At 40.7% G+C, this 23,589-nt stretch overlaps 2 protein-coding genes and 1 long non-coding RNA gene across 5 annotated transcripts in view; 1 reads left to right on the forward strand and 2 right to left on the reverse strand.

Annotated features, from left to right (window-relative positions):
- Positions 1-583: 583 nt before the first annotated feature.
- Positions 584-11,010, reverse strand: tbx2b (T-box transcription factor 2b). 2 transcript variants are annotated; one of them, XM_079353449.1, is made up of 8 exons: positions 10,783-11,010; positions 9,720-10,541; positions 8,595-8,862; positions 6,872-7,018; positions 4,986-5,062; positions 4,567-4,748; positions 3,079-3,659; positions 584-2,307 (listed from the first exon to the last, which is right to left on the reverse strand). In XM_079353449.1, the coding sequence occupies exons 2-8, from the start codon at positions 10,076-10,078 to the stop codon at positions 1,852-1,854; spliced, it is 2,070 nt and encodes a 689-aa protein (XP_079209575.1). In that variant the 5' UTR covers positions 10,079-10,541; positions 10,783-11,010; the 3' UTR covers positions 584-1,851. The 2 variants fall into 2 exon arrangements, with proteins under 2 accessions (XP_079209575.1, XP_079209576.1); XM_079353450.1 differs by having other exon boundaries at positions 4,567-4,736; positions 10,783-11,007.
- A 62-nt stretch (positions 11,011-11,072) lies between these two features.
- LOC306830165 lies at positions 11,073-15,293 on the forward strand. The gene is made up of 2 exons (XR_013779932.1): positions 11,073-11,202; positions 15,083-15,293. It is a non-coding gene; the product is annotated as an uncharacterized lncRNA (long non-coding RNA).
- A 4,226-nt stretch (positions 15,294-19,519) lies between these two features.
- Positions 19,520-23,589, reverse strand: part of bcas3 (BCAS3 microtubule associated cell migration factor) — a 289,933-nt gene continuing 285,863 nt past the window's right edge. For both annotated transcript variants that reach the window (XM_079354708.1, XM_079354709.1), the window contains exon 24: positions 19,520-22,118. In XM_079354708.1, coding sequence (XP_079210834.1) covers positions 21,970-22,118 — 149 coding nt within the window. In that variant the 3' untranslated portion in view covers positions 19,520-21,969. The remainder of the gene's footprint in view (positions 22,119-23,589) is intronic.

Consider the following 23,589-nt stretch of genomic DNA (forward strand, 5'->3'; position numbering starts at 1 on the left):
CTTACATTACTCGACTCTTTCTAAAAATAAGACCAGGGACACAATAGTGAAGGAAATACTGACAGACGGTGACTGAGGAGCAACTCGAAATAGACTCGGACTGTAGTGCAAGCAGGAGACGGACCTGACGTAACATAAATCAAACACACTTAATGAACCGGAGCTTTAACCGTTATGCATCTAACATAATGAAAATAGAGTACAATGAATAGGAAGAAAGTCTAAAATGAACTCACAGATGTAACTTTTCTGCAACATAAAAAGTCACACGCAAGAATTCAGTCCTCTTATTTTAATGTGATATCAGTAACATGTAAAATAAGACCTGTGGCATTTTTTATTGAGTAAATAAACTACAAGTAGAATCCCCTTTTTCTTTTTTAATGTTTGACCGACAGAGGGCGCTCGAGCCCTAAATGTGCTTAATAAAGTGTGTGTTAGAAACGATCAATTACTTCACTCAAATGCTCGATACTTTTCTGCAGCTGTTTCTCCAATTAGATAACCAAACCAAAACTTGATTAATAATATAAATGATATAATATTAGCAAAAATAATAATGAAACATCTGCAGGATTTCAGCACAACGATTTTTTATTGAAATTGTGAGACAATCAAAAAAAAAAAAAAACCCGGACAACCAGCATAAACAAGATACTTTCATCATCTTTAAATATATTTATGAATAGATATGAATGGATGCGCCCGTTAAGGAGGAATTGCTTTGAATGTCTCCTGGCTGGAGTGAAATAACCTGAGGTGTTTTTTTTTTTTTTAAATGAATTTGGAGCTCTTCCTCCCTCTGTCCCTCTGGATTTGTCGGTGATGCAGACTAAAACATGGCACACACGTCCTCTAAAAATCAGCGATGCTTCATACACAGTTTGTCAAACCAACAAGCGCTAAATAGCTTTTCATTTACATTATATGTTCATGTAAAATGGGGGAGAGGGGGGGAGGAAAAGGAGAAAGAAGGAGAGAAAAAAGTAAAATTCGTAATATGTACACGCTAATATACAGCCTTGAATAAATTAATACCAATTGCATATTCTTGGATCTTAGCTTTATTTACAGAATTGTTTTAATCTTTAATTACATAAATAGTTCAGAAACATTTTTTTCTGACATGAAATGATAAGAAGTGGCTCTTTTTTCCTCTTCATGTCCATGCCTTTTTTGAAATAGTCAGGCCTTTAAACAAACAAAGTTTTTGGATGCAGCTTGAGACATGGTGAGGCTCCTGTTCAGGTCTTTAGCCAGCTGCTTCAAGTTAACAAACTCGACACACTCTTTATCAGTCTGTGGAGCTGCGGCCCAAGACCGATATCTGGGGCCGATACTGACCTTTTTCGGTCCAACTCTGATATGATCAACTTTGATTGACAATATATTTTTTTATATTGTAAAATCCAATTAACAGTATTGGTAGTTTTTTTTTCTTTATTTAAACTTCTAAAACATTTTTTTAAACTTGTATTTACTTATGCCTAATTTTCTATATTATTTTAGCGTGACAAACATGCATCCCAGAATTTCTATGATGTTAAGTCAGCCTTCAGGAAATACAAACCTGACAAATCTGGGACTCAATGGAGAGTTTTTGGTGTCTATGATGGTCCAAAATGACATCTGAGAGGCCTTCAACCCTCATTTATTTATCATTTGAAAAGTTAAATTCCATCATGTGGACTTAAAGTTCTGTATTTTTGCAGCTTTGTTCTTGAAATACCAGTTATCAGTCTTCACTGGGACCATATCGGCCTCACCCTTGTCCCCGTATCCATATCGTGCTGTACAGGACACTTGCACTTATAGTCCTCTGGTTTGTCTTCATTCCAAACTCAGCATTCATCACTTGGGAGAGTCAGCACTTGGAGAGGGCTCCCTCTGACCCTCCAGGCCGCTCACCAGTCTCTGGATGCTCTGCAGCTCATTCACTGAGTCTTTCATGGACGTTTTGGGAGACAAGGTCCTCCCATTGGACCCTCCAGTCTTATGGTTGCTGCTGAGGTGCTCCGGGGCCGGGCTGGTCTCCCTGCTGCCCGGTTTGGAGGATTCAGAGCTCGGGTTGAGGCCGCCCTGCAGGCCAGTGGTGAGCAGGCTGCTCTGTGACATGGAAACTGGAAGCTGGTAGGGGTTGAAGCGGAGCCGGGGTCTGGATGAGCTAAAGAACGGGTTCCTGGAAAGCGGGCTGGAGGTGCTGGTGACTGGGAGGGCTGAAGCCGAGGCAGAGGCCGCTGCTGCAGCCGCCGCCATGTAGGTGTATGGGTACGGAAAGAGACCGCCGAATGGAGGCATGGGGATGCCCTGGAAGGGGAAAGAACAAAGTGTTTGAGTGACCCAATCTTAAAAATAATGAGGAATTGAATTGTTTTCTCTTCTGAGTAGTTGTTGCAACTAAACTTCACAAAGAGAGGTAAAGATATATAACTGAAATGATGTTTATCACAATTACACATCAGCTGAAATATTGCAGTGAATAGTTCTACAAGTTTAGTGTAGCCAAGTGACATTTAACAATCAAAACAATACAGAATACACGATTAATTAAAAAAAATTCTACTGTGCAATAATAAAATTAATCCCCTTTTAAAGCCACATTAGCTTCATGCAAGCTGGAAACTGACTTTGACCACTGTATTGATGATGAAATCCTCATTTGTGAATGCAAATACGTTTGTAAAAGTCCTGCAAGTTTGCATGCAGAAACATTTGCAATTTTGCTTCTTGTTCAAACTTCTTATCAGCACTAAATGTCAAAGAAGTGAAGGAACATATATTTCAATGGAACACAAGGTCCATCATAGAAGTTTTTTTGTGATCTTATACAATGTTTTGTGTGGAATCTGATGACTCTTAATTAAATACAACCAATGATTAGATATTAAACCACTCTAATTATGTTTCCTTCGTTTTTCTAAATTGGACTGTGCAAATAGGGTTATCTGGTCCTAAGAAGGTAAAACTTGACACCCTAACCTGTCTGCACTCTCAAGTTTCTGTTCTTTCTGACACCGGCTCAGTGCTACAGGTGTCTAGGCAAACTAAATCAAGCTGTGATTGGTTGAGTCTTCTTACCTGAGAGGCTAGCATGTGCTGGGACAGATGGAAGGGGAAAGGGTTTGGGGTTCCTCCTGCACCCTGGGAGGAAAGGCTGCCATTTTCCAAACCACCCGCCCCTGATACGGAGGCCAAAAGGTGACTCATGCCCATGGCTGAAAAGGCTCCGGGCGCCATGGCGAACTGACCCGGGTGAAACAACAGTGGTGATCCGGCGTTCATAGGGTTAAAGAACTGCTGGCTATGCAGGCCAGACAGAGCCAGGCTTTGTAAATGGCCCGGGCTGAAGTGCGAGGGGCTCTCGGTCTGGACCATGAGAGGGGAGAAGCTGTCCTTGCTGGCACTGATTCCTCCGGCCTCCGAGTCCTTCGTCGATGTGTCTGAAGTGTCCTTCCTGCTCCGGCTTTCAGCTTTATCCTTCTCCAGGTTCCTTGTACTGAATATAGAGTCTTCCTTCTTTTCTGTGCTGGGCCGCTCCCTCACGCGCTCCTCACACCTGCTGTATGGGGACACAGGTTCAGGTCCAGGGCTGTTTGAGGCAGTGCAGAGCTCGTCTTGATGCTCTAGCTCCTGCTCGCTGTCAGTGCACGTTTTGTCATCTAAAACAAAAGAATCATGGAGAAAAAGAGGTGTAAGTAAAGCATCATATTCACACCAATCGTACACACACACCTACAGTACGTACACACAAGCTTGGCCACATAGGCCTGATGGGAGCCTTAAACTCTTAAAGCTTGCACATTTCTCACTGTATATTCACGAATTAAGAAATTAACATGGCCTGCATTTTAAATATACAGGATTAAAAAAAAAAGTGAAATACAGATGCTTGATTGTGATTTAAAAACAGTTTAAAGCTTCTATTTTCAACACTGAAAATAATCACATTCCAGGCATAAGTAACCGAGCCATTCAAATCTGCTACTAGCTTCTTAGGCTTTCAATTAATTAAATTTAGATAAAGTAAAACAAAAGGATCAGACCGAAAAACAAAAACAAAAGACAAACAAGGTTTACTTTAAAGGAAAATGGAACACAGACACACACACACACGAATGTGACTAAGAGCACCACACAATGATGCTTGTAAACTGTAATATTTCACTTTAAAATCTTGATCTTATAACCCACAACATTTAGATTGATTTATCGAGCTGCGTAACAAGTTGTTGAATGTATACCTTAATGTGTTAAGCTACTAAACGCTGTCTGCTTCAGAACCAGAGATGCACCAAAAGATGTCTTACATGCTACCTTTATTTATAATAACAATCATTATCTAAGACAATAATTGATTTTCCTAACATTGCCACTTATTTTCTCCAAGTCAAACTACCATCATTATTTTGCCAATCAAACACAAACACAATTTACTACAGTGACAATGTACAATGTAAATTCAAACCATTGAATATCAACATCTCATCAATATACACTCGAAAGTGGTACTCAGCTAAATTACCATATATGGGCATTTAAATGGAAATAAATAATACTGCTCCTCACCATGACTTGGCCTGCTGAACCTCAGCGGGCTTGAACCAGCACCCAGCGGGGAGTGGACGGTGTCTCTGCCTGTTGGAGGATCACTGGAGGAAGCGTCTGAGTCTGCGCCCTCTCGGTCCCCCTTACACTGGTCCTCATACATCCGCAGCGACGGCATGGTCAGCTGTTTCCTGTCGGCGACACTATCATTATTTATAGTAATAATTATGATAATGACAATAATGATAATAATAACAATAATGATGATAATAATAATGATGATAATAATTAATCATGGTGGTTTGGCTGTTACACCATGACCATGTAAAAATATGGACACACACACACACACACACACACACACACACACACACACACACACACACACACACACACTGTAATTTAATTATTGATCATCTCTGTAGGTGTTTGATAGCTACCTTTTCTCTCTCCTCCCGTTCCCCGTGTCTCTGAATCCTTTGGCGAAAGGGTTGTTGTCAATCTTCAACTGCGTAATCTGTCCAAAACACACAAATTAAGAATACATTTTACACAATTATAATTATTACAAAACCACGGAGTTTGGGCCATGTGTCTGTCTATTCACCTTGTGCATGTTTGGATTAACACACACAGAAACCAGCGTATTGGACAGGAGCCACATCAGGCCTCACATTTGCATTATTAATAAAAGCGTAATGACGGAGCCTTATTCTCATTGGCCCCTCGAGAGAAATTCTGCCACGAAATATTCCTCTATGGGGGCCACAGAAGCCTTAGTCCCCCCAGAAAAAAAAAAAAAAAGCAGAGGGAGCACTACTTGAACAGATGACTATCATATCAATAATTAATAATGTGGTTTGGATCGCTGCTGCTGCTTCCCGGTATGTCTCTCTGTCAACGCAGTCACGGAGGCGGCAGACGCCTGTGTGTCACTCGCACGTGCTTTATCTGGGCTCCTGGAGGCCCAATCGTGTCCCCGGAACAGGACGCTTCGGGGCGTTTTGCCATTTAAGCAGAGAGAGTATCTCGCAGCATCTGTCCACTCTGGCTGCAGGGTGACCAGCCTTTTTAAATGCCCTCTAATCGATGGTGACTCTCTGCAATAAACTTTTACAACAAGAGACCCCCCCCACCCCCCCAACTCCTCTACCTCACCCCTCGCCATCTCTCAGACCCCGCCGGACACTAGCTCCAATGAGCTTCATGGGGAAGGATAAAGAGGCAGTGAACGGGGTTTATTTTAATGCCATCAAATATTAAACCTAAATCCAGATATGTTGGATTTTTTTCCTTTTACAAACGCATATAAAACCTCTTCTAAAATATTCTGGACGTAATAACCATACACCAACCTCGGTTTAGATATGGTTTATGACACAAACATATACATAAAACTTCGATTGATGTCTGCTTGTACATGTTACCCGTATATGAACCTCAAATCAGAAATCAAATAGCAGTAGACAAGCTTCAATTCAATTATGCTGGATTTTCCACGTCTATACAAAACCTCAATTTATGTTTAATATCCATCAACAACCCCTAAAAAAAATACATCTGTTAAATTTTTAAATAAGGAACTTTTTATTAAAATATATTTTTTTTGTAAAAAAACAACATACATAACGAAAATGCTAAAGCACTCTAATTTTGTTTTATAAAGGTTTACGAAAGCCCTGAGCAATATAAAATAACTCAATTCAGATGTACTGGATTTAATACACAAGTAAACATGTTTAAAAATATTCTGGATTTTAATGCCATAAACAAAAAAATGTCACTTCAGATTTTGGCTACTGCAGTTTTAATAAACTCTTACATAACATAATTTCAGAAGCGCCTGCTTTCAAAGCTACTCCATTCAAAAAATAAATAAGAAATAAACATTTAAAAGAAATAAATAATCACAAAAGTAGGATATTTCGGCCATATCTGTTGCCTTGATAGAAGAATTAAAAGAACAACAAAAACACACTTGCCACATTTATACGCCTAATTATTTACTTCTGGTCAAGGTAATTGCGCGTTTATAGCGCATGGATTCCTGCTAACACACCACACCACAACAACTTTGGCTTCAAATTTGAATTCATAGTCAGAAATTTCAGCTACACCCACAAGTCCAGGCAAAACAGCAATTACAAAAAATCAAGTGGGACATGGGAGTCCTCTGCAGGGAAATTAGGCGACCTACAAAATCAGATTAAGTCTTCAGGGGATGGCGAGGGGGGAGGGGAGGGGGATGCATGTAGGACATTTATTATGCAAAGTATAGCAGCCATATTAGAGGCAGTTGGTGTAGTGTGTGTTTGCATTGACTCACCTTGTCGTTCTGATACGCTGTCACAGCCACAAACTCGGTCTCCGGGAACACGTAGGTCCTGAAGGTGCTGTAGGGGAGCTTGAGGATATCGTTGGCCCGGACTATATGGAACCTGGGCTGGTACTTGTGCATGGAGTTCAGGATTGTCTGGACCAACACACGTGAAAACACACAGAGCTTTGGAGTAAATATCAGGACATTTTGATGTCTTGCTTTGTTTTCTCCACATTAAACCTCGACAGTATAAGTGCACGCGGATCATCTTTGTTATTGATGCTGTTATAATTACTGTGTGAGCAGACTTGTCTGTAATTAGCGCGAGGCGAAGGGAAAAACCTGACCAGGCCACACATGTTGTCATGAAGACTCACAACCACAGCAGAAAATGTGATTTGATGCAGTTTCTATCTTTCATTCATGTCTAATTTACCACCAAGTATGGACACATGACAGGCTGCTGTTGCCCGAGGGCCTGCTGTTTGACACGCACAGCATCCAACTCAAAATATCATTCCAAAATACCTCAAAATAAACCTGATACAAACCGGAAATCAATTCCAGGTTATAAAAAACAAGAGATGAAATCAGAAATAAATCGTGACAAATAAGTAGCACATGCATGTGTAAATAAGACGTGAACAAACAAACGTGCCTGTAAGCGATTGCAAATTTAGACTGACATGTAAATGTTGAATTTGTTTCCAGACGGAAGCACACTTTGCCTGCCAGTCAGATGGACTTTCTCAGACATTTAACATTTGCCCCCATTGTTTTTGTGTATGCGTTAGTCTCCGTGCATGTTATTGAGCAGTCACATCATGTGAAACGATAAAAGTAGTTGGAAACATTGTGCGTGAAATACGCACTTATTGCGCCATCCAGAACACACTATACACCGAATGTATGGAAAATACAACTTAAACCCCATTATGCTACATAGTGCACTACACCATGTGATTTTTTTAATGTGGGGTTACAGGTTGGAAGGGGTATAAACACGTCAGTCAGCTCTGCTATTTAAGCTCATTTAACGCCATTTCTCTGTTGCCAGATTTGATGATACACCTCTTAATCCTCTTTATAAACACTGAGCTCTGATATGATGTGAATTTGTTATAAGTCATAATGAAACTACGGTAAGAAGTAAAGGATAAAAAAGCATAGCCGTGGTCTAATAGGCCCAGTGCTGCTTCTGCTGCACGATTTGGATAAAGACTGTGGATACGAGAGGAGAAAATGAAGGCTGATAATAATTTGGAGAGCTGCAAGGAAACATAAACTCTGTGCATGTCAGCGGCGGTAGGAAGTCAAGTGGCGACAAAGTGTCAACAGCTTTGGAAGTAATAACATACAGCAGCAAATACTGCCGTATTTTTAAACGCATACATGCTCTAATTTTAAGGTGATTATTTACACACCAATATGTTTATTTAATTTGTCTAAAATTTATCTAATTTGCACATTTTTATTTGCATGCTGAATTTGAAGTTTGAATTTAGAGCGTTACAAAATAAATATTTTTACTGGCATTTTATTATTATTTATGTTGCTGCTGCAATGACCCACTTTGCCCCGTGTGTCTCATGAAATTTTGATGTCATCTTAAAAACACATGAAACCTCCTACCCAGTTTTTGCAGCAGCAAACAGCTCGTACCGAGTATAAATATAAAAACGTGTCCCTGGTGAAAAAGAGTAAGGAAGTAAAACGTTTCTGTACTCACAAATCCGTGTTTGTCTGATATGTTGTTGGTCAGCTTGAGTTTATGGAAAGCAACAGGCTTGGCCATCCACTGCTCGCCGGTGGCCGGGCTGTCCGGGTGGATATACATCCTCTTGGGCATCTCCGGGTCGGCCTTGCCCGCGACCATCCAGCGGGAGTTGTGAAACTTGTAGCGGCAGTCGTCCGCCGCCACGATGTCCATCAGCAAGATGTATTTGGCTTTTTTATCGAGCCCGTTTATCCGAACTTTAAACGGAGGGAACATCCTCCTGCAGACGGACACAAACACACACACAGCGAGTCAGTTAAAACAGCAAGAACATCACGCAACCCTTGAATGAACGAAAAAAAGAGGCCGTGACGGCAACACGAAGAAAACGAGAGGGAATATTTCAATAGTCACACATTACACGCAATTAAGAAACACAACACATTCACAATATGCACCATATACGTGTGTGTGTGTGTGTGTGTGTGTGCGGTGTCTCTGTCCGCATGTGTTTGTGTGTGTAGGCTGTGTGTGTTGTCCAAATCGTGCACTCCAAAGCTGAGCAATATATTTATGACCACAGCTCTTCTCGTCCCAGCTTTTTGAAGTGACAGCCTGTTTATCAACCCCAGAAGCTCTGCTGCCTACTCACTATGCAGTTTAAAGAGATAAAAAGGTGATAAAGCCCAGAGCAGATTTTACCCCCAAAAATATTCCAAGTATTTACTTTGATCAGCGTAAAAATGTGTCCGAAATATTTCAAAATCAAGTGACGCTATCTTTTCCAATTGACTTATTTCAGATAATAAACTACTTTAAGGGTTCACACAGCTTTGGGGCTGGGACTTTATTTATAAAACAACATATTTAGTGTGAAATGCGAGGAAACACAGCGAGTTCATTCTTTATAGTCATGCCTATTTTTTGTTAATTCATTCTGGAACAGGCTAATAATCGGAGGGGAAATAAATACGGTGTGGCACAGGCCTGACACGCAGGCTGTCTGTTAAAAACGTTAATAAATCTCATATAAGCTGCTATAAACTCGTCAGTTGGGATAAATTCTCTTCATAAATACACATCAGAGCTGAGGTCGTATTTAAAAAAGAAGGAATAATAGTTGTGAGGGATTCCTACCTCCCGGACTTGGTAATAACCATCTCCGTCCCGAGTTTATGAAACTGGTCCCACAGATCCTTGGCTTCCAGTGTAACTTTGGGGTCGTCGTCTACTTCCTCTTCGGGCTCTAGGCTCTTCATGCTGCGGAGATGAGCCGCCTGATGGTGGCTGAGGGCCGGGTGGAGCCCAGCCTCCGCTGCCCCGGCCAGGCCGTGGTCCGAGATGGGCTTGGTGAGCGCCCCGGGAGGCAGACTGAGCGCCGGGAAGAAGGAAGGCTGCGCAGCCGCCAGAAAGGCGGACATGGGGAAGTCGGTCGGCCGGTGTGCGTGGAAAGGGTGATAAGCCATTGCAGTCCCTGTAAAAACTGGATCTCTCATCGGTGCATCCACAAAAAGCGAAGTGAAAATTTGAGATTTTTAGTGGTATTTTCCCCGGAGCCGGTGTAGGTCCGCGCTTCGCGAGCACTTTAGTTCTTGTTGTGTGCGAGAGAGGAGTCCGGCGCCGTGTCAAACACACAGCGCGTCAGGATGAAGAAAAGAGCACAGAGTTGTGCTGATGTGTGCTTCCTTTGGTTCCTCCGCCGATCGTTGAGCTGGAGCGGCGCGGTGTGTGAAGGCAGAGCCGGGCTGCGCTGTGTGCCTCACAGTTCCTCTGCTTTAGTCATCCCACACTGACTGGAGAGATGTGGCCCCGCTCACTGCAGATCTGTGACTATCTCACATGTCCTTCCTGCCTCCATCCCCAACACTAATGAACCAAGCCCCTTTGATTGCTGATTTTACGCTTTCTGGACCAATTGTGGGCCCCTATAGGCGTGGTTCTGACAGCTCCGGCCAGACTCTACGAGAGGAGGGAGGGGGGACAAGAAGGTGTCGGAAGCATTAGCAGTAAGAAAACATGTCAACAGAATAAAATATTAACCAATGACAGGAAAGATCGGGAAATCCCACCCCCATTTCCAAGCCAAACACCGGGTCAGCCCTCAGTTGTTGGCCGGTGGAGGCATCACCTCTCTCGGCTTGCGTTTTTAACAATGTCGCCTCTGGAGAACCTGTCCACAGACTCCGTGTCTAATACTCACCTTAATACAGAGGAGCAGCTCCACTTCTGCACGTTTAGCACTGTCTCTCTGAACAACTCACTCCAGTCAATCCGCGGCTCGCAGCTCGGGCTCCACATTCCGGAGAGATTTATGTCACAGAGCTGCAGCTCTGCGCGTCGCTCTCAATAATAACAGACTTGTAATTATTCCATGTTATCGGCTGTTTTGACGCTTAGGCTGGATTTCCCCCACACTAGTCTCGGCCATGTTAGCTGCACTCCAGCCTCACAGAGACGTTTATCTGTGCGTTTTCCTGATCGAGCTGACGGGAAGGCAGCAGCAGCAGCCGCAGAGTCATAAAGAGACGAGGCTGGAAAAGACAAACCCAGATGCTACTGCGTGGAGACAAAAAGAGGAAACCAGATGAATGATGATGAGTGAATTTTGAGAGAAATCAGGGTGAGTGTTTACTTCGATATAAACTATTTGAAAGGGAATAAAAGTAAGTTTTTCTCGGAGACAGTCTGGTGAGGACTGATTCTAAATGCGTCTAAAAATGACAGAGGAAAAAGTTGTATTGGTGCAGTTTGTGCGGATTACTGCAGAGTCTCGTTTTACTGCCACATCAAACATGCAGTGATGAGATGATTTAGAGCTCGGTCTGGGGCTGAGGGCAGGCCGGGCTGCAGCGTGTTATCTCCGACAGGTTGTATTTTGTCGAACCGAAGGACGGTGCGGGGCTCCGGAGTCACGGGCCCCCACCCTCACCACAACTAGACTCTCTGCCCTCTGCTCTACCGAGTCTCGTTTTTAGATAACTGCAGTTCCCGATTCACCCGAACTTAGTTTGTTAACGAGCCGCGCGGCGCCAGTCGCCACAATAAGAACAATCTCTTGTCTCTTTATATTTACCCTGAAGTCCTGCATGTGCGCGCCCCTCCGGCCCCTCAGCTGCAGCCCTCTCTGCGGCTCCGTTTCGCTCCTCTGTCTCGGTCATGACTCGGTGTCAGATGTATTTTTTTTTTTTGACAAACAGCTGCTCTCTCCGAGCAAGAAGATCGGCGCTGATGTGGGCCACAGGCGTCACTTTGACCAAAAGAGAAACAAAAAGTGATAACCATTGTGAATGAGGCTGTCAGTAACAACTGTGTATTTCCTATTAACCCTGGAACTTAGCTGTCTCTGCGACTTCCACTGACAGCCATACAAAATCCTCAATGGCCAAATGTCCTCAGCAAATATCTATACACTCTTTACGTAATCTAAGGTAAGATGTAGAACAAATAGTAGAACAATCAAAAGCCTGCTTTTGAGAGACAAAACATTTCTTCCCATATTATTTTAATGATTTTAAACTCAACGAGGTTGCAGAAGGGCTCTCTCAGACTCAGCCTGTTATGTGATTTAAGAACATGAAATGTTTGCACATCTCCGCTGCGTTACACACTTGTTGCCCGGCGTCCATCACACTGGTACAGCCATGCGTTAAGAGGTAGCAGGCCAGGCAGGATGAGCTGCAGCTATACGCCACAGCGAAACACACCTGAATGATGCTTAAAGATGCAGGAAACAAATGTGTTATATCAGACACAGGTCCCCAGAGCATCAACTGCTCACACATCGGAAGAATCGTTAACAAGGAAAACTGAAAGGTGTATTTCAGCCACATTAGGTGTTGGACATGGTATCGACTTCACCTACAGAATCATTCAGCATGTCTATAGTTTTCTTAGAGTTAAAGATGGTTGTGTATTTGCAAACGTCCGGACAGCCTTGTTTATACTGCAGCACCTTCAGATTTATGAAATGACAGAGATGAAACAGAACAGCAGAGTCCGACTTTTCTGAGCTTTATTGAGCAGAAAAAGATTAGCAACACATGGAGGAGGCTAACGGTTTTTCTGCCGGAATACTCAGCAGGATAATTGTATCAACAATACTAGTGCAAATTAGTCACCATTTATTTGTTCTGTGCCGTCAGTGGTACAGAAATCTCCATTATGCGCGATTTAAAAGTCATTAAGTCCAGGGAGGAGGACTGCTCAGAGAGGAAGGGGCACTGCGCTGATAGATTAACATATTCTCTGAGCTAAGGATTAATGCGGGTGGACAGAAAATATGCTGCTCACACTTATTCTCCGGGAATGGGTGTCATTTTTGAAAGTAGGGAAGCTGGTTTTTCAGCTTCCCTACTTGACATTGAGGCAAATTCAGAAGCGTTCTAAGACTCAAATCTCTCTTACATGTGTATTTCAGACAATGTATGATTATGGCAATGTTTAATTATGATCTTAATCCATGAAATGATTACAATCAAGCAGGTTTGGAAACTTAAATTTGAGATATTGAATGAGCTGTGCATGCCATGTTCCACAAGTTGACTAAAGCCTCTCTGTGTCCTTGATCCGCCTGTCCGGTACAAAAATATACAGCTGCAGATGTGAAAATGTGCGTAAAAGCGCCTTCCATCCCGCTGATTTGGCCCCTGTACATGTTAGTGATCCGGGCCAGAGACGCTCTAATTACAACAGAACGAGGCAGTTTTGCGCCATATTCGTCCATAATCGAGTATTGTTTTTTTCCTTCCTCCCCTCGACATTGTTCCTTTCTTCCTTTTATCTCTCCATCTTCTCCTTCCATCTCCCTGCATCATCTCTTCGGCTATATTTAGCGGCTAGACTGAGGCCTTGGCGCCAGACCGTTTAAGACCTGTCAAAGTCCCTCATATTTCCCCTTGTCACATGGAAACCCGGCGACCAGCGGCCCTCTCCTCCCTCCCTTTCTCTGCCTCTCTCCTCCTCATGCAGCCACCAGTAGCCCTCCTCTTTCTCCTTCATCTCCTCTACTTCCTCCTCCTCCTCAGTTCACTCTTCTAAATGAAACATATCAATTCTCACTTTCCTGAGTAAAAAAAACGAACACACTGAAACACACTTTCACATTATTTGCCACACCACAGTGTAAGAGATGCTTTTTGGGAGCAGACTAATACCTGATGCATTTCAGCTCTTCCATAAAACAAACATTTTTCCCGGACATGACAAACTCAATCATAAACTACAACCTCTCACATCCCAGTTTCCTTCCAGCCCTGCAGCCTGTTTAAAACATCTGAGCTGCGCCTCCTGCATGTGTATATGTAAGCTCTAGCTATTTGTGAGCATGGGTGTGTGACTGACAGGTTGACCACCAGGTGGGGGCGCTATAGTGACCCAGGGGAGCCGGAGCAGAGTGATAGAGCTATCACACCAACAGGCGTTGTAGCAGTAGTCCAAGCTTTGATTATCACAGAACACCGGAGAAAAAAAAACACTACTTTCATTGCTGTGATTTTTATTTTATTTTTTATTTTACATTAAATCTAATATTCAGTTACTTACATTGAAGTGGAATAATGCTAAAGAAACGTGGGGACCCTGAGATGGCCCTAAAACTCACTCTGCGAGCCGCAACATCAGCCCATCACTGACGCACTGCATGTGCGCATACATTATTAACATTGACACCGGGAAACATCTATATGTATAATGCCGTTAACTTCGGGCCATTGTTTTCTTCTTGTAGCCAAAAAAAAAAAAATAATAATAATAATCGTTTGTTGTGTGATAGCTGGTAATCTTTCCGTTGTGTTCTTAAGTGCAGACGCCCCACCTGTGCCCCCCCCCCCCTTTAATATTTTAACAAGTAAATATCAACAAACATATCTCATTACATCAAACCCATCTCCTTTGAATGAAACACGTGTTTACACGATCACCTGTAATTCAGCATCCGATGCACGTTTTACAGTTGAACTGTTTTGATTTTTTAAAACACTGAATGTGTCTGTTGGAGGAGAACAATCAAAACGGATTTCACATTTATTTCAGGTGCACACTTACCTGACCGGAAAACACCAATCATGAAAAAAGGCCTCGCGCTCTCAAGAGCGAATCTGTCTGTCTCCATTGTGCAGATTTTAAAACTGCGTCATTCCTCTACCTCCGTGTACATTATATTTATTTATCATAGACTCGTTTTGTTAATTTATTGTTTTTTAAAAAAATTTTTTTATCTAGAATATTTTGAGCACAAAACCATTTTTCCCTGGCACTAATTACAATATGACATGATTTGTTTCTGGTTATATTTAAAGTGAAAACTCTTCTTACACAGTTTCAGATTTCACTGACTCACTGACTTGCTTCTCTGTCAGGAGAAACTCTGAGCTTATTCTTAATCAGGAAACATTTCAGCTCCGTCGTTTTAATATGAACCAGCTGACATTATTTTATTACTTAATGTTCGTCGGGTCGCATTTATTCTAAAGCAGCAGAATAATCTTTTGTGTGTTTTGCAGATGTGTTGACAGCGCGGAGGAATTGAATTAGCAGCTGCAGCGCAGGGAACATTGGATCATATTAGGAGAGTGGCGGAGGCTTCACCTGCAGGCCTGCAGCCAGAGAGAAGGAGACACACACACACACACACACACACACACACACACACACACACACACACACACACACACACACACACACACACACACACACACACACACACTACACATAGATGGCATTTCAAAAAAAGAGACGTAAAGAAAAGCTCCTCCTTTTTCTCATCTTGTCAAACCGTGAAAAATAAGCAGGGCTTCGATTTGAACAATGCTTTAAACAAACACATTTACAGTGTTGTACAGTTCAAACAGCAGCATTAATACGTTTAAGTACTATAAATTAAAACTTCGATTTTATTTCTTAAATTCACCTTAAAAAAGGAAAAAGATTCAACAAGTCTCAAGTTGTGTCGCATTTAAGGACGGTTGAACAATCGGAGTTTAGGATTTCTTCAGATTTAACGATTTGCACTTTTTATTGCTGTAAAATTTCGTTCTACTACTTTATATGGGTGAAACAATGTTCTCATATCATGCTGATCTAAGCCATGACTAATGGTGATTTATTGCATGATTGAAAGCAGGATGCATCGTGATCTTGATGCTCACAAATTAAAAACCGGTCAAGTCACTGTGACTTTGAGTTTAAGTCGGCCTACAAGATCAGGAATGTCACTTCATAGATCTTTTATTCATAGGTTCATTTATTAATCTCTCTACAAGCAGAACGGTTTTAAGCTTGAGCTTGAATCAGACTTGTTCAGATACAAACATTTAAAAAGACACTGTTTTATAATATTTGATGTAAGACATTTCAAGAAGGACATAGCTGTGATTAATTTTTAATCTGTAAAATAATCACATTATGACAATTATTAATAGTGAGCCACAGGCGATTAAAAATCCTGTTTTATTAGCTACATTAAAACATCAAATAAAGCCTTTTTATTCATTAATGTAAAATCCTTATTGAAAGTGTAAAAATCAAAAGAATTGTCTCTTAAGTCACAACATGCAGGAAGGGAAGGTCTCTAAGGACTGAGCTAAATATAGAGATGATGGGGCTTTTTGTAATCCAAATAATTTATATTTCCCCTGGAAACAGTCAGCTTTTATAAATCATCTATCAGAATATGTTGCATTTTGGGGGGGGGGGGTTATTAAAATGAAATATGTGGAAGTTAAATATTGTATGTTTTTATTGTATATTACACTGAAGCATGACATAAGACTTTAGACTATTCAAATTTAATCTTCATCCAACCTGACAGCAGCAAACTGACACTAACCTCGGCCTGATCAAGACACCGTCCTCGAACTCAGGTCCTTAAACAATGACAGAGAAATTGAGAGGCAACACCAGTGTGTCTGAACATGGTCCAAAGAGCCCTGAGGGGCTACACAACAGCCTGCAGGAGGTGTAGGAAAAAAATAAGAACATCTTAGATTTGAGCTTCATTTTCTTTGATAGTAGTAGTCAAGATTACAAAGTGAAGAATCAGCAATAAAACAAATCAGAAATCAAAATATTTACAGTTATTGATCTATTTGTCATGTAAGGCTTGTTTTAGTATGACATTAAAACAGCCCTGGGCCTTGTGTCAGTATGCTCAGCAGCTGATCAGCACTTTAAAAAAGTGTCACTTAAACATCTCATGCAGAACGCTCAGAACAAGCTGTCGTTACTTCAAATTATGGACTTCTCTCAAGGTATTCCAAGGTTTATCATAATTATGAGATAATTTCCTATTAATTATTTCTTACAGAATAAATCAGACCCACTTGACTTTTTCTCTCAGCTCACCACACCACTTCATTTGTTCACTAATCTAAATCTAAATCTTTTATCCCCTTGAGTCTGGTCAAATTAAGCTGAGGTCCTAGCTTTGCAAACTCGAACCCTGCCCCCTCAGTGTTTCTTTACTCTCTTTGTCTCCACAGGTCACACTGGGTGCTGTTTTAGGATTTCATGTGAAGATGGTCAAACAAGCAGGAATCATCCAAGGTAAGGAGAGTGTGCTGTGCAGCAGTATAGTGTATCTGTGAGGGGTCAGGCAACCTGCACTCTTTTTTTTTCTGGTGTTTTATTTTCATGTTTTGGATTTTTTTGGGGGACAGCTAACTTCTAAAACTATTCTTAACAATCATTTAATAACAACTTTAAATAAGTTTTGATTTTATAAATCCATCTCTGACCAATTTAAATAAAATTCTCACTGTTCTCCGATGTTAATGTCCTCGTTGTTTTCTTTCTGCTCTCATGTTTGTTTGTGTTTTCTCTTTGCAGAACAATTGCCTTTGTTTCAGGATTTTAATGAGTAAATATTTGTTCATACCTACATCTGTAAGCCATTACACTTATGAAGTGTCAACTCTCACAACCAAGTTATGTTTCCATGTAAAGCAATCCAATACACACAGCACAACATGAAAGCATATGACCAAATTACGTTTGAACTCAACATGATGATTTTGAAAGAGCAGGATTTCTCACATGTTCCCTCGAGCATGATGCGAATGGTTAAAGCCTTACAGTGTGGATTATTCTTAACTTTTCTAAAACAGTCAGGCTCAGTGTTGACGCCTGAAAAATCCAATGTTGCAATCTGCTCCTGAAGCTGTGTACAATGTGTACAAGTTTATGTTCCTGCTTACATGCATTCGAAGGTAACATATTTTATTACCAGCAGAGAGCAGAATCAACAAAATGTCAAATGACCTGCTTCAGCATTCACTGTTAGCACGTGTTGAGTGAAAATATTCCCTCCGGAGGACTGAGAGAAGATTTCTCTTTCTGCTGATTGTGATTGAGAAAAAACAATCTGTCAGAGGATCTGACTTTTTTTCTTAAAACAATGTCTGATACACTCTGCAAACCTGTGCAAAAAAAAAATCACCCGATCCCTCAGGCTTCACTGAGGTGATGATAAATAAAAGACACTGATGATTATCACTGAAATGATTCTTCTGGTGCCTTACAGCAGACTGAGATGATGCTGACCTGCAGAAGATAATGCATGGAGCCTTTAGTCTGCTGAAAACAATGAAACCCAGTTATCATGCAGAACACGGCAGCTTAACTACTAAAATGAAGCTTGTTATTGTGCTGACACTCACTCAGCAAAGTATATGCTAATCTGCTAACATCACAGTATGCAACAAGTGTTAGCATGTTTTGTTCAAGCTATGAGATGCTTCTAATTGAAAAGTTCAACATCTGAGTAATTTCTGCTAAAGCTAACCAGGCTAATGTTCCTGTTCTGTAGTGAAGCCATGCTCTATTCAGCAGAGAAGCTGCCACACGTGGATTATTTATTTCAGCTTAAACAGTTTGAATTAGTTCTAAACTGACTTGGAGTTAGCAGAGCAGGAGCCTCTGGCTGAGAGTTCACCTGTATATGTAAATGTTTAATATACATCAGGACAAGCCTGCTGAATTACACGTCTGATAAAACAGTCAGCTGTTCTCAGGTTTGTCCACATTTAGCAGGAAGGCTTTTTTCTCTCCTTTACGTTTAGAAAATGTACAAATTCACTTCAAAGCAACTATGATTTTTAAGTGTGCTTGTGTTTGTTAAATTCAAACAATACTGTTAAGAATCAGAAGTGGCTCTGTCGGTCAATGATTTTCACCCCATCATGAAACACAGTGAAGCATCCGTATTCACATCTTGGGATGAAATAAAGAGTTTCACATAAACACCGTAGATTCAGTTTTGACTTTATTGCAGAACTGGATAAAGTGACTTTGACACAATCTGCCAGCTGGAGCTGAGTTATCCTTTATTTTTTTATGAAAGGAGTGCTTGCATATAAACCTAAATAAACACATTTTGTAACAGATTTTGTTTTCATGTACTCATTCTATTTTCCGACAATGATGAACAAATTTGATTTTCAAAAATAAATGCAAACATACTGTTTGTGATTCACAAACTTTTACAAGCTTTTGAACTTTTTACAAGTTATTGATCTAATTGTCTTCAGTTTGGAAATGTTCCTGGGCCTCTCTTTTTGTTCACTTTACGACTAGTAGCTCATGAACCTACCAATGAGAGGAAATAAAGCATACAAAGAGTAATCCAGCGCTAATCTAATAGAATCTGAAGGACTTCAAATGGGCCACTTTGAGAAAGAGAGAGTTCTGGACCCTGAAGTTTTGTGCTGATTAACAGAGAAACAAACATGCCCTCTCGCTCCTCCACTCCCTCCAGAACAAAGAGCCAGAGTCGCCCATAAAAAGTCCCTCTAACAACACTTTACTGCCTGTTAAAAAATATGGTACTAATTACCAGAGGGACCATGTGCTGATGGTCACCGCGGTTGAAATCTGAACGGCACAATTAGGAGCAATCACAGAGCGAGAGAGAGAAAGAGAGAGAAAGAAAAAAGATGCACAGCTTCCTTTTTCTTTTGTTTTTATTATGTTCTTTTCTTTGCATGAATGCTGCAAAAACAAGTCAGTATTTCACTAATCAACAACAAGCAATTGCTCTCATTTCAAATAGAATCAGTGACCAAGTAACAACAGGCCTTCATGACATGCAGCCAGTTCCACAAACTCACACATGGGATTGTACACTGTGTAAATCTTTAGGGCAGAATTCAAGAGTTTTAAATCTAAAACAGATTTCAGGACCTAAATGAATGACAAGTACAGTAACTTTAAGTGGCTCCTGTAGATTGATTTATCTTGTGGATATGTACTCTTTCAGATCAAATGTACCTGATCAGAGTGAATCCAATAGAAACATTTAGTTTTCTTCTTCCACTTGCAGACTCAAGTTGCCATTCAAAGTGTGTGACAACATAACAGAAAGGCTCAGACAGACAGAGAGATCTTTTTGTTTGAAAGAAGTAGAGTTTTTAAAGACAGAAACCAGCAAGCTCTCTGATTAGAACTACCAGACTCCATTGACCAATCAGGCACTGACGAACTTGCAGAACACAGGAGCTGCTGATGTTTCAAAAAAAAAAAAAAAAAGACAAGAAAAAAAATGTACAGGATCTTAAGAAAGCCTTCAAAACACTGAAGTCGAGTCACACATCAGACAAACAAACAGCCATTGAAGGCTGAAGTATAAAAGCAACGTCCTTGCTCTTACAGGTCAAGGTCAAGGTCAGGTCAGGTTTTTGTGAATGGAGGCTGACTTTGAATAGAGTAGAATCACAAAGGTTTTATCTCTTTATTATCAACTTTATTTCAAAGAACATGGGAGCTGCAGGTCCAACCACTGAATCGGCTTGTTTGTGAATATTTGCTGTGATGTGACTGAGGTTTTAAAGTGTTAACTTTAAACAAAACAGACTTACAGAGAGAAGCAGCGGTGGATCAGCGTCCGATCTGTTCAGAGAGGTTAAATGTCTGTTTTTATCAATGGAGTCTGGTAGCTTTGAAGAGTGATGAAACAGATGTTTGTGGTTTAAAAAATCCTCTTTGTCTTTAACGAATAAGAAGGTTTCTCTCTGCGGGGATCCTGTTTGTTATGTTGTCAGATACAAAGAAGAACAATCTGAGTCTGTTAGTGATAAAGAGTAAAAACTGTCAAAGGACAAATGTTGATCTGGTTGTTGGGGGGAATCACAGCCTGTTTTGAGGCTGCAATTCACTGGACAACATTTTCTGCACACATTAGTCATTAAGATGCCAACATTTAAAAAAACACACACACAAGTTTAAGACACCTGATATCTCCTTTGTTGTTTTTTTCTAAGGTGGTTCTGTCAATAGTGCATTAAAGATTACACCAGTCAAGCATTCTACTAACAGGCAAAGTGTGTAAATAAAAGGATTTCTGATTATCAAAGTCAATTATTTTTATGGGAAAAGCTCGAACATTTAAGGAAAATACTTTTTTTTTATAGAGGCAGATAAAAGATTTTGGTCAAAAGTTGGAATCAAACAAAAACAGTGTATAGCCCACTACTCCCCTCAATTCAAAAGGACTCTGCAAGGCCAAGGTTTGGGGTTCAAAATGATCCTCTGAGACATTTCTCAATCACATAGTAAACATCTTAATTATTTAGCAACCTACATATAATTTCATGTCATTACTGCATCTTTTAGACTAAAGTAAATCCATGACAATCAAAGGCAGAACAGGACCACATTTAATGAAAAACATCGAGCGAGCAGCAACACTCACACACTCACACACACGGTTGCTACACGTCACTGACTGGAATAAACATTTCTCCTCCGTCTGTGCTCCCTTTCTTATGGCTCATTCAGACAATAGGCACACCGTAAAACTTCAAACACAAAGAAAAAGAACGATGGCGGGCGGAGGAAACAGCAGACAGAGCTGCAGCGTGGAAACGACGGCTGGTCTCTGAAATCAACAAGGTAACAGACAGAATGATTCTGGTCCGTAATTGAAGATCTGTTATTGACAATAATGGAATTTCCCCTGTGACTGCAGCTGTATGAAAATACTCTGTGTGGAAACTGCAAATTTGGTTAATGTTTCAGCGTCACTTAAAACTGTTAACTTGAAAGGAAATTAGTGTTCAAAGTCTACAATGATTTGCTACGGTGTTTTCAACCGGACATGAAAGCATTTAAGTTTTAAAACTAAATTACATATTTTTTGGGAATATCTAAAATGGTCAAAATATTTGGAAATCTCCACAGACTTAATCCAACGTCCCCGACTTCAAATCTGTCCCGTAATAAAATACTGATTCTCTTTGTAATCACGCTGATCTGTGAAAGAAAACACAAATCCTAGACAGTTTGGGTTCAGTGTAACACATCAGAGAGTCAGATATGAGGGGAGGGGAGGGAGGGGGAGGGAGGGAGGCAGTGGGTCGGGTGTTTGTGGATGTTTCTGGAACAGAGGTGGGACTCCTCAGGGGAAGTTGGTGGGGAAGAGACTGAGAGGCTGGCCCTCGTTGGTGGGCAGAGGGGAGCGGTAGCCCTCGAAGTTCCTCGGGATGCTGCCACTGGTGGAACCCGAGCTGTTGCTGAGGGTCTCGATGCTGCCCTCCCTCTGCAGCTCTGCAAGGGGAGACAGAGAAAGAGAGAGAGAGAGACAATTAGTCACCTTCAGAATTGTTCTTACATAAGATTTGTATAGAACCTTTACACACTTACAAATACAGTGAATGGTTTCATAAAGTATTTTAGATGTGCAGTTTGGTCAGAACACCACAGGGGGTCTTTAGCTACCTGTAGCCAACAAACACAATAACACCTTCGCTTTCTGCAGCAGGACAAAGGGAGCATATACGTGTAGTACTGCTTTCAATTCACATGCAATCATTTTCACAATTTGTGTATAATGTACAGTACAGTATTTATATTCTGGGCTGTATTATATCCATTATCATTTTGTGGAATATTGGATTTAATTTCAAAAGAAAAATCCCTCTTTTAAAACTAAAATATACTTGAGTATAAAGAAATATGTCTTTAATAAATCAGGGATACAGATTAATAAAAACATGTTTTAGTCATACTGGCCTTCATCGTGACTCAAACGGGTTTTTCTTCATCTGCAGCCCTGATTATCTGAAGGCTTTTTATTTCTACCTCTCGAAATACCTCAGACCTCTTCAGTATATTCTTAGCTGGATCCCCACACTAGAGAGCTTCAGAGGGACTCATTCTTTTTTAACCATTTAAAAAAAACTTTTTTCAACATCCATGCATCTGTCTACTTCATGATGCACTTGGCCTCTTTATATCTCACTGAGATTTGAAGCTCTTTTTGTGTTTCTCTTTTTTGTGCTGTAATGTTGGAGCAACCTGGCACCAGAATTATCTTCAGAATTATTAGAAGCTACTTCTCATCTTATTTGTGGAAACAGGTTAAGGCTGTTTTTTTAGAAACATCTCAAAGTCCTAAAAGTGAAAGTTAAACATAAATAAATGAAAACTCAAAATCCAAAGCAACTACAAGCATGTGAAACAAAACCTTAAGAAATTCAAACTACATTTAGACTGTACAGTTACACGTCACTTTCAAATTTAAAAGCTGAAGTTTGAAGGACAGTTAAAGGATCATTCTGCTAAATTTGATAATTTCTGCTTTGCTTTTGCAAATTAAATAAAATGTAGAAACACAAACTGCCATCTCATCATCACACATGATAAAAACAATAAACAGGGTGTTATCCTGCTTATACCCTGGTCACTTGTTTGAGAAAAAAAAATCTTTATTTATGCTTTCATGCATTTTGCAGTCAAAAGATGGCCTCCCTGCAGTCAGCAGGAATGCAGAAGTCTGTCGGCTGAGTTCTGATGTAGGGCAGATAATCTGGACAAATAGTTGATCAACAAACTGTCTCCATACTCGAACAAATACAAGCAAATCAAACACTGCATGACAGATAATGTCATTTGTGAAAGTTTCAAGGTGCTCATGGTGGTCTGCATATTCACTTTATTTTATAGGCAGCAGGTCAAAAAAAGGATATCCCACGAGGAGTTTCCCTTCTGGTTGCATTATTTAAAAGACATCTTGGAA

Source organism: Symphodus melops (assembly GCF_947650265.1).
Source record: "Symphodus melops genome assembly, chromosome: 10".
In the NCBI taxonomy this organism is placed as follows: domain Eukaryota; kingdom Metazoa; phylum Chordata; class Actinopteri; order Labriformes; family Labridae; genus Symphodus; species Symphodus melops.